Source organism: Ips typographus, linkage group LG4, assembly GCF_016097725.1.
Source record: "Ips typographus isolate SLU linkage group LG4, UJ_Ityp_2.0, whole genome shotgun sequence".
Lineage (NCBI taxonomy): Eukaryota > Metazoa > Arthropoda > Insecta > Coleoptera > Curculionidae > Ips > Ips typographus.
In genome coordinates, this window is record NC_138425.1 from 10,049,055 (window position 1) to 10,065,585 (window position 16,531).

The 16,531-nt window shown below is 32.7% G+C and overlaps 3 protein-coding genes across 6 annotated transcripts; 1 reads left to right on the forward strand and 2 right to left on the reverse strand.

The window, feature by feature from the left end:
- Positions 1–437: 437 nt before the first annotated feature.
- On the reverse strand, positions 438–10,099 carry Keap1 (kelch like ECH associated protein 1). Of its 4 annotated transcripts, none has more exons than XM_081979163.1 (12): positions 9,882–10,099; positions 6,667–6,826; positions 5,393–5,506; positions 5,173–5,337; positions 4,968–5,117; positions 4,635–4,913; positions 4,388–4,579; positions 4,119–4,330; positions 3,732–3,937; positions 2,965–3,138; positions 2,734–2,823; positions 438–2,002 (listed from the first exon to the last, which is right to left on the reverse strand). In XM_081979163.1, exons 2-12 carry the CDS (start codon positions 6,814–6,816, stop codon positions 1,860–1,862), a joined length of 1,875 nt encoding a protein of 624 aa, XP_081835289.1. In that variant the 5' UTR covers positions 6,817–6,826; positions 9,882–10,099; the 3' UTR covers positions 438–1,859. The 4 variants fall into 4 exon arrangements, with proteins under 4 accessions (XP_081835289.1, XP_081835288.1, XP_081835290.1 ...); XM_081979162.1 differs by lacking the exon at positions 9,882–10,099 and adding an exon at positions 7,655–8,009; XM_081979164.1 differs by lacking the exon at positions 9,882–10,099 and adding an exon at positions 7,455–7,598.
- Positions 10,100–10,663: 564 nt separating this feature from the next.
- Positions 10,664–12,568, forward strand: LOC145728720 (transcription factor BTF3 homolog 4-like). Its single transcript, XM_081979166.1, has 2 exons — positions 10,664–11,021; positions 11,864–12,568. Exons 1-2 carry the CDS (start codon positions 10,845–10,847, stop codon positions 12,200–12,202), a joined length of 516 nt encoding a protein of 171 aa, XP_081835292.1. The 5' UTR covers positions 10,664–10,844; the 3' UTR covers positions 12,203–12,568.
- A 337-nt stretch (positions 12,569–12,905) lies between these two features.
- Positions 12,906–15,818, reverse strand: LOC145728718 (kinesin-like protein KIF9). Its single transcript, XM_081979160.1, has 11 exons — positions 15,535–15,818; positions 15,382–15,475; positions 15,104–15,329; positions 14,920–15,044; positions 14,649–14,869; positions 14,446–14,593; positions 14,071–14,394; positions 13,910–14,015; positions 13,520–13,860; positions 13,184–13,462; positions 12,906–13,134 (listed from the first exon to the last, which is right to left on the reverse strand). The coding sequence occupies exons 1-11, from the start codon at positions 15,768–15,770 to the stop codon at positions 12,946–12,948; spliced, it is 2,289 nt and encodes a 762-aa protein (XP_081835286.1). The 5' UTR covers positions 15,771–15,818; the 3' UTR covers positions 12,906–12,945.
- Between the last annotated feature and the right edge of the window lie 713 nt (positions 15,819–16,531).

Below are 16,531 nucleotides of genomic sequence, written 5' to 3' on the forward strand. Positions count from 1 at the left end.
CCCTTTTTAAAGGGTTAATGCTAGTTTTGTTTCAAATATTATGTTCGTCCAACCCCAAAACTAAATTGGGATAGAGAAAATCTCAACGAGAAGAATGAAAAACTTTCCAAAAGTATTTTTAAAAAAATGTTTTTCTCTGTGTTAAGTTACACAATAGAGCCAGTTTTACCAATACAATGTTAACTAAAGCAGTCAAATAGCGGAATTATGGAAGAGATGCAGCTTTAACTTGACCACTGCTGATACTTAAAACTTCTCAAAATATTATAAACATGCAATGCGTTTTACTTAGTTAAAATGTATATTCTAATTTCTAATGGATTTTGATTCCAAGAAACACTGAATTTTTTTGTATTATGGCACACTAAACTTCTGACCCTGATTTCAAATTGCCCTTATATTGTATGTATTAATTTGGTTGAAAGAAAACCATAATAAAATTTGGAAATATTTATTTTATAAAATACTGTACAATTTTTTTTATAAAATAGTCTTTCATACATAAGAATTTGTTTTATATACACTTATCTCTACATTAAATTGAACTATCTTAGAAAACTACGTAATTCCCTGGGTGAAAAAAAGACGAAGCGGTTTGGCGTCTAAATATGTTTTAAAAGCTAATGGAAAATTTAAACAGATTAATGGCACACAATAAAATAACCTCGAAAATTACAAAAACTATAATGTAAACATAAAACTCCTCAGTTTAATATAAGAATAATATTGTAAATTACTTTCGCGTTTCATCATGAAACTATTTTTTAAGATAAATTCAATGTCAATGTAACATTTATCAGTCATATCAGGACTTGCCTAAATCTTAATTCAAATGTAAGGTTGCAAATGATTCCAGCTAATTATAAAATTCGCAAATGTAAAAGTGATCCCCTATAATAACCTAAATAATATAAACAGTCACCAACATATGACTTTTAAACCTTCTAAATTGTATTACCTCTAATAACGACGTTTGGTTGAAAAATCAAACAATAAAGTTTATAAATCATGGAATGTCGTATAAAAAGGACAAAACAAGACACTTGAGTAATAAGTAAAACCAGCACATTTGCTTTTTTAACAAATGCTTCAATTTAGCGTTAAGTCACGACTTGTTCCTAGTAATAAAACTATACAATAGATCAAGGTACGAAACATGGTACTTAAAAGCGACTAAATGCTTTTCTAAATTACGCATTATCGGTATCACAGCCTTTCATACATCTACACTTTATTAAAAATAAGTCGGACCGGTAAATCTATTTACAGGGGGATTTTTACATCCAGAAAATAAACTACTTAGTCACGTTTGAAGGCAGGATGAGGCTGAAAAAAACTGCTAAAAAGGCCTATAAGAGTATATCACTGACATCTATATTTTTCAAGAAAGAACTAATTAGATGACAGAGATGAGACTAAACTCGAGACAATTCTTACTGCCACATTTCAATATGTGTCCAGCACATGAAATAATTAAGCATCTCAAACGATTAAGAGGATGAATTTAATTATCAGAAAGTATCTATTACTTGCAGTTTGATATGGCACATCTCCATAGTTTATTTTGTTGTTTAGTTAACTAAATGTTGCTGTCAATTTTAACAAATTTGTTGAAAGTGTACACTAAGTTTATATTAGTCAATTGAGATTATAAAACAATAGCCCAGACAGTTTTGACACGATTAGGAAAATTGGCTCTCTGAAATAAGGTCTAATTGAAAAATCAAGAAAAATATTGAAACTAACATTAATTAGGTTTGCAGAAGTACTATCAGACCTATAGTACAAATTGAGGGTAACCATTTTTGTAAAAATATACATTTATAATACACAATTTCATAATAAAGAGAACACGCTCTTTAAGAGCAGGAACTACGGTAGCCCGTACCTGGTGATACACTAGGTTGCGGACTTACCGTTAATGTTTGCTCGGATTCCATAGTCATTCCGCGATCTTGAGTGCCACAATTGTAGCATACGGCGCTTGCGTGTCCCGATCGACCTAAAAAAAAATATTTGGCATATTCACAAATCTGCTAAAGTCATTAAAATGAGAAAATTAACATAGATTACACAAGTAAATAAAAGTACATAATTTTTGGTAATTTTTAAAACCTCGCCATTTTTGAAACAATTTGATGAGGTTTGGACTATCACTGAGCTTGATTTATTGACTTTTAGCTGATGACAAAAACTCTTCCTATCTACCCTGTATATAGTGGCAAAGCATGTGAAAAAAAAATGTCTAAGTAGCCTAAATTAACCAATTTGTTTTTTGGCTTAATTTTAACCCAGGGAAGTGTTGTTTATGTCCTTATATCAGGACGGTTTTGGTCGTTTCTCAATTAACGTCTTGTATCTCAAGAAATATGGATTTATCATTTATTGTTATTACAGAAAATTGTGTTTATCAGTGTAAAACGACTGATAACAGCAAGCAATTTCAAAAACATTGTAATAAAATCACTATTGTAGAAAAAGTATAGTTAAAATATTAATAAGATTCTTTAACATAAATCAATACGGCTAATAACAACTAATTGCCTTATATTCGTGAAATTTTAAATAATGTGAAATCTTTTCAAATAAATCAAATTACCCCAGGTGCTTTGTCATGTTGTTCCCAAACAAATTTATTTAAATGATGGTGATTATTTTTTATTAATAACACTTAGGAAATTATACGTTTTGGTTAAAAAAAATGAATAGTTGAAATGGTAATTTCTAACATACCTGATGTTAAAGGAGTGCCTTCTGACCACGTGTCACTAGCAGGGTCGTATATTTCCACGTCTCTTAAAAATTGCTGACCATCATATCCTCCTATAAATATAAATAAAATTAGAAGAGAACAATGTCAATGTTTAAGGCTACTAAAAGCTGCATTAGACAGAATCCACTAATGTTCTTTCTAGTAATTAATAGTTGTTATACATTTAATATAAATTTGTAGAAATTACTTACCCATGGCATATATTTTGCAGTCTAAAACAGTTACGCTAAGGGCACTTCTGGCTATTTTCATGCTAGACAGAAACTCCCACGTTTGGCTATCTGTGTCGTAGCGTTCTACTGTGTTTAATTGTTTACCATTGTAACCACCAATCACATAAATATATTTATCCATCGCACATACTCCTACAAAGAGAAGAAACTTGTAACGTTCTTACTTTTTTGAAAAATATTTTAATTTAGTGTAAAAATATAACCTACATAGAAACAATAGTTAGAATATTGCAGTATACCACAAGTATGATCCTGTGAATCCAGTTTTTCTACCAATTTTTTAATTAAAAAAAAAACAAAACATTAGAGTGGAATATGCCCAGTTCCACTTACATACAATTTAGGTAGTGACATATAATATTTGATTATTACAGATAGCAGCAATATCAAATTATTTAATCTGAACAAATCTGAAACATGACTTGCACACCAGTACGAATTAGAAATAGCTTAAAGACAATTATTGTTTTAATAATCCGATGATCAAAAAATTGTTGAATGTCACAGCAGTACAAAGTTAAGGCAGATAAATGGCGTATTTAATTCTTTACTAAATCTTAGAAAATCAGTATTCATACAAAGACTTAAGCAGCAGTCTCAAGCTAAAGAATTGTTCTAAAGCTGCAATAACAAACATCACAAAACGGTTAACAATTAAAAACAAGTAAAATATGGCTTTACAAACAATAACAACAGAAAAAATCAAATAAACCAATATTGTTTACCTGCTCCACTTCTTTCAGTAAACATAGGGGGAATCATACTCCATTCATCATTTTCAGGGTGATAACACTCGGCGGAACAATGCCTCACTGTACCATCAAATCCTCCTATGGCATATAAAATTCTATTGACTACTGCGACACCTACCGCTAATCTAGCGTAGTGCATCGGTTTGACTAGAGTCCATTTGTCCATTTCTGGGTCATAACTATAAAAAATGAAGAAATTAAAATGTGACAGTATGTAGCTAAAAACATTGTCCTTTCATAAATTTGTTGTTTTCAAGCTTTTTTTTCATAAATTGTTGATGAAACAATTTACTTACACTACCAAAACACAAGTGATAGCACCGTTTATAAAACACAAAGTAAGCAAACAGTAAAACTCACCATTCTACACTGTTGTGGTACTTTGTACATTCTCCACCTCCAACAGCGTAAAGCAAACCATCCATCACAGCCACTCCAACACGATTTCGCGGACAAGTCATCGGATGACAGGGCATCCACTCATCCAAAATGGGATTATAACGGTCCACCCAATCCGAATCGTAACTATTACCGGGACTATTATTTCTACCTCCTACTGCGTAAAAGTGTCCCTAAAATCAACAAACTTTGTAAAATTTACCAAATTGAAGCCCGTATAAAGGTGTTACCTTTAAAAAAGCACATCCTAAACCTGACCTAGGTACTATCAGTCTATCAAGTTTAATCCACGTCTTGTCGTCTATATTAAAACCTTCTAAAATGTCTAGGGACTGCTTGTAATAGCCTCCTGCAACGTATATTACCCTAGGGATGTTTGGAGTTCGTTCTTTTACGGCAGTCCGTACGTGTAAAGTCAAATCCTGTTAAAAATGTAGTTGCACATTACAAAGTAAACTAATTAACTGACTATACTACCTTAAATATTTTGGCTAAATATTCTTTACAGGCTGGGGTTTTCTTAATAACATCGCATTTTTGAATTTGGTCATTCAAAAACTTTGGCGGTAAAAATTGACACCGTACTGCCGCCAAAATATCCTCCATTTTCCTATTTCTATTATCTTCGTCATATTTCACCCATTTCAAAACGGCATTGTACACTTCCTTCTCATCCTGAACGTTCAGTTCATCTTTCCCAATCAGTTGAATTAATTGGTGACTGCTTAATTGTAAAAATTCCTCTTCCTGGCATATCTACACACACAAATAATCAGTACAATAACTTTCTAAGATGTAGAGGAAACCTACTTGAATAAACCGCCTTTCGATATACTGATTGGCTTTCTTAGAAAGCTCTATGCAAGCATGTTGCTCAGCAAAATGCGCAATTCCAATGGCATTACTAGGGTCTAATTGACGTTCCAAAAAATCACAGCAAGCTTGAATCACATTGGGTACCTAAAAAGGCGATAAAAATCTCAAACTGGAACCATAAAACACCAGAAAAACTCACCTGCAACATAGTAGCCGCAGGCAATAACTGACAAACAGTATTTTCCGTAACACGAATCTTTCCAGTGTACATAAAAGTAATCAGTTTATGCATAGCAGTAGGTGATATGCCTTGCAATTTTACCTTGGACATTTCGCATTCTTTCAATCCTCCAGTAAACATCGCCTTAAATTAGGAATGTTTCAAAATTGCTCTATTTGTATGACAAAAATTGACATACCTTGAAATAAGGACTAGCTGCAGCCAAAACCACTCTGTGGGCATGATATTTCTCCGAACCTACTTCCAAAGTGACGTCGGTTAACATTCGATGACTCCTCATCATATCCATAGCCTGCAATGTGGAACTGTTTTAAGTTGTTTGTGAAACGTATTAACAGATACGCCATAAGAGACTTAAAAAATCAAACTTAATAATATACAAATAACTTGAAATACCTAAAACCAAATTATTGAAAAATTTGTTTTGTTTAAAAATTATCACACTCAAGGTTGGTGCCACCATGCTCAGTGCAATCCAGGCTATTAAATGATTTAATTAATAATAACAAAATCATATACAGCTTATTGTTGTAACTTGAATATTATCAGTTTGTGAATTTCTGAAGTCAGTTTGTGTATCAAAGCTAGTGCTATCCAGTTACAAATTGATTCAGCTGCATTAATCCAAACAAAAACGGTTAGCAAACGCTTGAAATTCTAATGATATACTTTGATGTTGTACTTTTCAAGGTTTATTTTTGCGCCAAACATAAGCCAAAGTCAATAACTCTTTTTAACACCAATTTTTAGAACATTTTTAAACTAAAGAATATATTTAAGTCAGTTAAAACTTGACCTAAATTACATAACAGCAATAAACAAAAATGTATAAGTTAACGGCAAGTAATTAAAAAGCTACCAAAAGCAATAAAATTTGAAATTTACAGTGTACGTGACCATTTAATGTAATTTCTGTTTCTACGACAAAATGATAAAGTCGTAGGTAGAAACCAATAAATATCAGGGACTACAAACACGAGTTTAATTACTTCACTAGTTAGCGCAAGTCATCATTTTAAATAATATGCATGGCTGCGAGTTCTCGAAAATTAAAATATCGCAATACAACAAAGCCAATTATCAAAAAGCTGTTATAAGTAGTGTAACTAAAATGTGATTAGATGATAATGCATAAAAAACTAAGCAAGTAAAGGGATATGCATTACAATGTTGGTAAACTTTAATGAAACAACGTAGTTTGGGAATTAGTTCCGAAAACGATTTCCAGGAATTTGCACTATTTTATGATAGCAAGCTGTTTATCAGAATCTGTAATCTGGGTCTTAAACCTATGGAAACACATCAGCAGCAAGTAATTTTGACTGCATAATAAAATTGATATGGTAATTCTTTGTAGACTAAGGGTTTTCCCCTAAAACTTACATGATGCCTGTTTTCTTTCATTATCCACATTATTTCATAGAATTAGATAAAAATAAATTTAAAAAATACCTTCATAGCATCTTTCAGGTAATCGATCATCATGAAAGACATATCAACCGGGTCATTGCTACAGCTGCTATTGGGACTGCAAGCACTCCTTGGACAATTGGAAGGTGATCTTCCGACACTATAACCTGTAGAGTCGTCATCGCCTTCCATAATTTGTAAACTGCAATTTATTAGATCGATTAAGTTATTTTTTAATTAAATGCGTAATAATAGTATTATAAATATAAAAAAATCTCTATTAGTATAACATTATAATTTATAGTCTCCCCTGTTATCTTCAACACAGTTGGCAAACACGCTTATTATACAAATACATTAATAATAGGTTCTGAGATTGTGTGGTGCTTAGTCATGGTCGTTATCACCTGAATAATTGACCGCGCGGAAATGAGTGGTCAATATGATAAACAGATTAACTAACAACCTAGTCAGGTAGGATGTAATCTTTTAAATTATTTTATTAAAAATCAGTTTGTAGTTTCAAAGCTTCAGCACTAGGGTAGTTCACAAAAGGGAAAAAGTCAAATATTCGAACCACTTGATTGAATCGTTATTACATACCATTAATTTTTACCTGGAATTACAATTTTTCCTAAATATTTGTAATGTCAATACTGTTATCTTTTACGGTCACTAATACTGTAATAAAGCTGTAGTTCCTAGTAAGTTTAAATGTGCAAACCAGTCCTTAAACATGCAAAACAGCCAAATATAACTTATTGTATTCAAGTGTTTTTTGCACAGAATTTCAGATAAAGATATCTGAAAACAATTCTTAAAAAACTTACATTTTATTAGATTATTCGCGGATAATTACATTCCTTGATGTATAACCTGTACGATTTAAGTTCAACTGAACGTAACCAACACTTCACTTTTTTACTAGATAGTAGTAAACAAGTAGTGAAGAACTTTACAACCAAACTACTTGATGTAAGACAAAAACACTGACTAGAAAACAGTCAAAATTGATGATGCAAAAACTTACGGTGGCAAATTCCCTTTCAAAAACACCATCACAAATCCTAAATGATTAGCCAAAGTACAGTCAATAGTCACAAAACAACATTACAAAGAATATTGTTTCCTGCCATACTACTTGCAAGATTACGAGCGCTACAGTGGATAAAAAGCCGCGGCATTTCAAAATAGACTACGTATGATGACTTTCACAAAATGTGTGTAAACGACACACAGTACTTTACCAACGAGTATGGATTATTGCGATACCGATCGCGCGAATGTAAAGGAGTAGAGGATAGTAGGATTTCTGCGAGAAGGTCAATGTTAGCCTAGGTCCACGTATGTAAAGTTACTAAGATCGAAACTCAAAATGTTGTAATGGCAATGCGTCGAGGCAGACAACTGTCCGGTATTCGAAAAACCAGTTACCACTTACGTAGATTGAAATTATCGCATCTCAGATCGTTCACTAGCGACGACTATCGACTAACTTTAGTGTTGGCTAAGGAATAGTGGACAGAATAAAATTTAAGGAAGTCTAAAAGATTTCTGCACTTCAGACATTAAGTACAACATAAATCACACACTAATTGCAATAAGTGATATGAATAAAAATTGTTTTACACTTCATGCTCTAATTATTACAGTAAATACTGTGATTGCTCAAAATTCTCAGTGTAATTTGACTACCTAGCTAGGTCACTTCAAGTTGTATCAATTTAGATTTAACTTTACTGGTTTGACTGAAAGGAAAGGTTACAAGGAAAGGAACTACCTGAAATAGCTGAAATTCTTAACCAGTTTTGGACTTTTGCCAAATTTGGCCTTTTAATTAATAGCATAAATCAAGCTGCAATAGATTTTCATTCCCATGTCATTACTACATTAAGTTTATCACTGAATTGATGTGAGCTGTGCAATAGAAACTTTTAGCAATAAAAATAATGGTGTTCAATAACAAAGGTTGTAAGCGGCCCTGAAATTATACTGAAATCATGAACATGACATGCTTTTTTTTTAATAAGAAAACGCATAAATATTTTGCACTTTTACCTAACCATAATGTGGAAGAAACATACTTTTTAAATTTGGGATAAATTGATGTTTCAACTTAAGCCTGAATTTCATCTTATTTGGCTTCTGATAAATTGCTTTTTCCTACACGTGATTGGGAGAACTTTCTGAAGTATTTGCACTGTAGTGTAAGCTCCAGTCCAATTTTAGTTTTAGTATTTAAAAAGCACTTAGTCAATTTACAAGTACTTGCTACCAACATACAATAATATAAAAACCATAAACTTGAACGTGAACCAAGGGTGACAACATGATTCCATTGTTTTAAAAGTGCAAACTCACTATTAAGTGGTTATCAATCAGGCGAAATATTGAATAACTATGTTCAAAACCAAGTTTAATGACAGCAATTAATTAGAATAATACCCTTGTGTACTTTTTGAGAACTTTTTGACAACATAAGCAGGTTTAAAATAGTAATTAAATAGTTTCAAATGAGGTTTCAAATATGTATTCAGTAAAGCTTGAGTTTTAGACTGTAAAACTTTGCATCAAATCTGTCACATGCAAATCTCAATTGTTAAATTGTCCTGTGAATGTGTCCCTGTCTTGTTCATGTACCTATGTACTATTTTATCAAACCCATTGTAGGAGGGGGGAACCATAACAAAGGTTCTGGAACCAAAATTGAAATAAAAATAAAATAAAGATGAAAATATTGTTCACAATATTCACAGCTAACACAAAAATTGAACTGAATAAATGTAGCTCAACCATGCCATAAAGGCTTAACCAACCAAATACTACTTTAATTTAAACTTGAATGCTTGATTTATTTCGATTTTTACTTACTATTTTGTTTTTTTTTTACACCACATGTTTTTAGTTATAAGTTACAAATGCTACAACAAAGTAGAATTTTTGTCTTGTTTAGTAGAGGCTTTAAAAAGAAAAAATCAGGATTCTCTCTTATATAATCTCTTTACTGCTCCAAGTCAAGACTTAAGGCATAAAGGTAAACATTTAAAACAATAATAAACAAACTATTTAACCATAATTTTAGTTTGCTATAGACTTGATACTTTAACTAGCTTTATTATAAATAGACTGTAGCGCACGGGCAACTATAAAAGACAGGAACAATACGCTATCCATCTACAAAAGTAAAACCTTAAAATACTTATAGAAAACTTTAATTAAAAAGTAACCTAAAAACATGACTTGAGAAAATGTCTTACCTGGTTTTCTGATTAACCTCTTCAATGAATCAACTTGGCAATATACAGTCACAACAAGACGTAACACAACAAACAAACGTAATAAAATAAAGACATGTAAAATACTTCATTGGAGGAAAATTTAGGAAAACAAAAATACAAGGTACATTTCCAGACTTCAACAAAAGGTAAATGAGCAAATTTAGTTCCTGTTATTCTGTCGTTTCTTACTGAAAGGATAAAATGTCTAATGTCACTGTCAGACTGTCAGCACTCAGCTGTTAACGACATTAGAGACGTTTTGGTGTTGTATTTTGCACAAATAATAAAATTAAGAGCTAATTAAAATTGAGCTCAGATTAGAACTAACTACAATCTGCAGCAATTAAAAAGTTCTTTACTAGTTCACCTACTAAAAATAAAATATTAAACCGCAGTAAAAGGGCAGCAAATGAGCAAAATAATTATTTTGCTGCTGAGTGCTAGAATGCTAACCTAACATTGCTAACTGCTTACATTTTCATAAGCAGCAAACCGCTAGCAATTTCAAATATCAAATGTCAAAAGTCGTTCAATTTCATTTTTCAAAATATTCATTTTAGGATTTTTAAATTTAAAACTTATTTACGTATTATATTCACCTATTTGATACTTATTTTAATTTGTAACCCCAATTCCGTTAAATATTTAATTGCACTTCTACTGCAAGTTTAAACTGTACCATAAAAGTCTGCGTAAACAAAATTGTTTGGTTAAGAACAATTTAACTTCAAATTTGGCGGTTCGATGCGCAAGCACCATTGTTCATAACAGGCAGGGAACGAGGAAGTCCACCATTTTCTTTCTTACCACACCGGCCCAGGCAGCACGTGTGGTTAACGAAAAAGTCTCGACAAAAGCATTGTTTTCGTTTGTATTGTTTTTAATTCTCCACCCATCGACTGTTAGGTATCGGACCAAATATCGCACAGACTTGCAGCAATCATGAACGCTGAAAAATTGAAGAAATTGCAGTCCCAAGTTGCCCAAGTAAGGATCGGCGGTAAAGGTACTCCCAGGCGAAAGAAGAAGGTTGTACACTCAACTCAGGCCACAGACGATAAGAAATTACAGTCTTCTTTGAAGAAACTATCAGTAAACACCATCCCTGGCATTGAAGAGGTGAGTAATTTCAGTTTTCCTAAACATGTGCATTTAGGGTGTCAAATATCAATGTAAAATACACAAGGCCAAGTGACTGATGTTATTACCAAAAAAAAAAACATTTTGTTGTAATTGTAGTGTTCAGTTTTGCATATCTAGGTGACCTTTAACAATGAAAAAATATATTGAGTATACAGTCACATTTTAATTACAAGGTAGTGTGGTTGTATAGCCTGCTCTCCTAAATCCTGATTTTTTCAATCTACTATTAATAGATCACAGTTCTTGTAACATACACTTCTTGTGTGTTCTTCTGGAAATTTTTATTACTGTGGATGAGCTTTTGGTCTGGTACTTCTTAGGTTTTGAATATATATTTTTTTTAATTCTTACATTTAAGCAGAGTATCTCAACTAATAAAGTTTGTTATGACAGGAGGTCCCAGATTTTCACTTCATTAGTATTCAGCAGTAGGTTATAGGTATTTCAGAAGAACCTTGGCCAAAATGTTCAGTTTGGTCATGTGTTTAGCTTATGTGGTTGCAAAATTATTATTCACTTGAGTTAGAAGACATTTGATCAACTAACAACAACAAATTTGGTGTGGTAATGCTTGTGGTTAAATGTTTGTCATTTTATACATTCAATTAAAAGCAACTGTAGAAGTTTTTTTATAAATAATTCTATTATCATTTCCATATAATAAAAGTACTGGTAGTTTAAAGGTCAAAAACTGAATTGATCTACTTTGTTTGACACATTGATAAAATCACTAATAACTTCTATTAAATGCTAATACAGAACTAATAAACAACATGAAAGAAGCTCTATTTTGCTACATCAGTAACATTTTATTCCAGGTGAACATGATAAAAGATGATGGATCAGTGATCCATTTCAACAACCCCAAAACCCAAGCCTCTCTGTCCGCCAACACATTTGCGATCACCGGCCATGGTGAAAACAAACAAATCACCGAAATGCTTCCTGGAATTTTGAGTCAGTTAGGCCCTGAAGGTATTTCTCAACTTAAGCGTTTAGCCAATTCGGTTGCAAACGCTGGAGGAGTCAGTAAAATTGTGCCAGAAGACGAGGAAGACGTTCCCGATTTGGTAGAGAATTTCGATGAGGCTAGCAAGGCCGAAGTGGCAAAGAAAGAGGAAACCAAATCTGAGGAAAAACCAAAAGAAAATGCTTAAAGATAAGGACCGCGTTTTTCCCATTGTTTTCATTTAGTTTAACACTTAGGAGTCGACGTTTATCGCAGGAGTGTCATATTCGAGATTGGCATTTCTGCAGGAAACAGTTAATAATTTAATTTGTAATAATTTGTGTGTAAATTTGATCTTTAACTTTCGCAATGCCAATCTTGCGTTGTCACTCGCATTGTCGATGCGAGACTGTTAGTGTAATGGTAAAGAACTGCGTTTTCAACCTAACAATATTTTTATTAAATCACATCAAATATTTCTATGTATTGAGGGTGTACCATCAAGTTTTATCAAATTTTGATGGTAACATGTTGCAAATAATATTTCTGATGGAATATACAAAATGGATATTTCTATCTGCTGTTTTTCTTCCATTTTTAAAAGCCCAATGAATTGATACTCTCGCGGTTATGGTCATTCCGTCGCTAAGCGGAATTTTATTTCACTTTCATAAAGTTAAATTTGGGGCAAATTCAGCTTAAAAAGATCAAAGATATAGCTGGTAGTGCCTTAACCCTTTGTCACCCTATTTAAACAATCATTGAAGGTGAAAACGGTGGTGTACAGATTGTCTGACCATTAACACAACTCCTTTAAATGGGATAGAAGTTGCGCTTTTGAATCATTTCTTGGATTTCCCTGTATTTAAAAGGTTTAAGGTTAAATTAAGTTCATTATCAATGCATCCTAACTATAGAAAGTATACAAATATTTTTATTTAAATTTCTTTGCTAGACGTTTCTCCATTCCCTATTTTTGTCATAGATTATTTTTCTCCTTTTGTCCCGTTCTTTCGCCATTATCTTTTGTAAATTTCTTACTACTTGCCTCGAATTTTCCACTTCTGGAATTCGAGTAATTTCCGTTACTTCCACCTCGTCTATAGATTTATTCAGATCAACATCAAAAGTATACGCTTCCTGAAAGTTAATTATGCAAATCGAGAAGTGATTACATAATTATCATTACCAAATTATTCTGAACTAGTTCCACGTCTACAGTCGGAAGTTGGTAATTGTCGGTGCAAAACTGGTCAAATTCTTCTTCCGTTTGTTTTATGATATTTTTTCTGTTCTCTAGATGAGCTTTCAGCACTTCTTGGACTGTAAGAACCTTTTCCTGCTGCTCTGTTAACGAACACTGTGCAGCTTTTAGTTGCAAAGAGCATTCTTGTTCCACGTCTGATGTAATCAACATTCCGTCTTTGTCATATTCGTCTTTAGTGTTGAACTTTCTGTAAGTTTGTGCCTGAAGTTTGAATTTAACGAATCACAATTTTAAGAGACTGTATAGCGACGTTAATACCGATAGTAAATCAGTGCAACACTTCTCAACTGCATCCCGACAGTTCTGCATTTTTTTTATTTCGCGTAGGTAATTAGTGAAACTGATTTTCACTTCTGCTTCGTTTTCTTTATACTCTTCTAGGCGTTCTTTGTATTTGCTGCTGCATGTAAAGCGTTTCCACATTTCCTGTTTCTCCGGGACATTGTCTGGAATAGGCAGTTGCAACGTGTCGATGCTACTTTTTGAATCCCTTTTCTCGATTGAGGTGTTGCTTGATTTCTTTTTGCTGATTGATTTGAAGCCACTTGTTGATGATTTCGTCGATTTTTTTCGTTTTTGAGATATTGACAATTCCGGTACTAAAATTTGTTTTACAACTAGGACACATTAATTAAGGAGAATACTTACTAGCAGCTTCGTTTGTAGAAAGTGCAATATCTTTTTCACTTGTTCTTTTATTTCTTGACATGCTGTCTTTGGAACCGGGTTTAGAAGATTTTCTTGATAACCTACTCTGAAATTGCCCTAAAACTTAATAAAGTATTATTGTGAAAAACTTAGAAATTTACCGAGCTTTGGGATATTGTTGATTTGGAGCTTTTTTGTTTCAAACTTGTGTCACTTTTCTTTTGTTTGGCTGTTAGGGATTGATTTTCGGCTTGCAGTTTCTGAACCTCGTTCTGAGATTCTTTGAAAGTTGCCTTTAAATTTTGTAGCACCAACATTGCATCTGCTATATTAACAACCGTAATTTCGTTCACTTTGTCATCAAGGTAGTCTCGTACTAAATTATTTAGTTGTTTCAGTCTATCGCAATTCACGACCGAGACTAAATCTTGATTAAGCAACGTTGAGTTGAGGTATTTTTCTTTTTCTAACAACTCCAACTTGTGCTAAAATGTGATTAAATTGAGTGAAAATATACAGATGTAAAAACTATACACCTTCAAGTAGGCCACTTCCAATTCTTCATTTATTTCGAAATAAATGACTTTACTTTGCATTTTTATACCTCTGACAATGTTTCCAAATCGTAACATCGAAAGTGTTACTAAAAGATCTTGAGTGTTTACTTTAATGTGTCCAATAATCCTGCCGGTAATTAAGTTTTATTGAAAAATTGTATGCAAAGGCTAGTTTTATTTGCCTTAGTATGCTATCATTGGAAAAGTCCCCATTTAGGTAAAACATTAAAGCATTTGATCGATGTTTCACTCTGGCATCTTCAGACGTATTTGCTTTAAGGCACAAAACAAATTGCTCTAGTTGTGATTTCATAATATTTGCTTGACCAATTTGTTTAGGAGTTTTGCAAAGATGCTTGCTACTAATGCAGCTATCGCTGCCTGCAAGGTCAATTACATGGATCTGAAACGTGCCCTTAAAGAAATGACTCTCAATTTGATTTAATAACCAACCCTCGAACAGATTTTGATTGGATTCGTTAAATCCATATTTTTTCTAATGACGTGGAACGTAGCTACGCTAGTTGCTAAGTTTGCTAGATATTTACAGTTTTCAGCAAAACTTTTACGCCCTTCACCTATAAGTTTTTAAAAACCTTATGTCAATGCTGAGTTTTGAATATTATGGAAAATTTACTTAGAAAAATGCATTTCATAGCATCCAAATAGTTACACACATGTACTCGTTTGATTCCCCTGCATTTAGCAACGTCAACCACCACTTCATCTGATTTTAATAAATCTATAACGTGCGACTTGTAAAATTCCCCATAAGACATCTGAATGCATGTTTTCATATTTGGTGGTTCTTGCTTCTTAAACTCCAACAACAATTTTGCTATACGCGGTAATATTCCAAACTCCTGCAATTTGGTCAGTAAAATGCAACGTTCCTGTGAGTTGTCGTTGGAATACCTCTTCAGTAAATTGGAGGCCACTAATTGTAAAACTTTTACCAGAACCCACTAGTCCGTACGCAAGAATAATTGCATTAGAACCGTTCACTACCCTATATTAATTACTAAATTACTAACAAAGGGTCAGAACAATACCGAAGATGTGTTATACTTTTCTAAAACACCATCAAGCACATCATTGGCCACCGTGTCTTGGTCAGTGTTCCAAAATATCCCATCGCACTGGAATTCCCAATAACTCGGCTTTTTGGGCATGCTGGTTTTTGATAATTCTTGTAAATGACGCACGTAGATTTTGTTGCATGTTCTATCTAATTTTATGTTATTAAATTCTGTTTTTTCTGTTGGAAATATTCTATAAAATATGCCTTTATTGTTTGAAGACATTTTTATTAAATATGTATGACATTCATGGTTGTCAGATGTGACAGAGTAACGTACAGGGTGATTGGTTAAATTTTAACCACCCCCTTAACTTCCTTAATTTTGATTTTAACAAAAAACGTTAAATATTTAGGTCTACTTTGTAGATAAACAGTTATTATGCAGGGTGTCCCAAATTTGAGTAACGAAACAAACTTATGTCTTTTTAAATATAATGACCAACTTTACATCTGCTATTTTAATTCTAGGCCTAATTGATGTAAAATGTCTGTATCAATATGCAACTTTCCGCAGCAATTTTTCAAATTTGAATATATTTTCAAAAATGAAATAATATACAGAGCGTTACATTTAAAAAAACAATTTTTATGTGCGTATCTCAAAAACCGTGTCCAATAGAAAAAAAAACTATTTACACTACTGGATTTTACGCAAAAAGTTGCTCTAGAAATGTATTTTCAGAAATAAAAAACGCTAGACAGTTTTGAAGAAAAGTACGAATTCAGCGAAGCAGCCTATATCTGTCAAACGGTGACAGATACAGGTTTTCGCCATTAGGTTTTCTATTAAATTTGAGCTTCAGACACCGATATCAGTTTTTGCCTATCTCTATTAATAAGAGCACTTCCCATTTAAATACATCCAATTTGGCCCACCCTATACATAACTACAAAAAGAATATTGAAAAGTAAATAGGTCAGATTTGTGAAATAGGTTTTAACGACCATGGCCTTTAAAATTTAAATTTCCTTAAAAGTTCAATG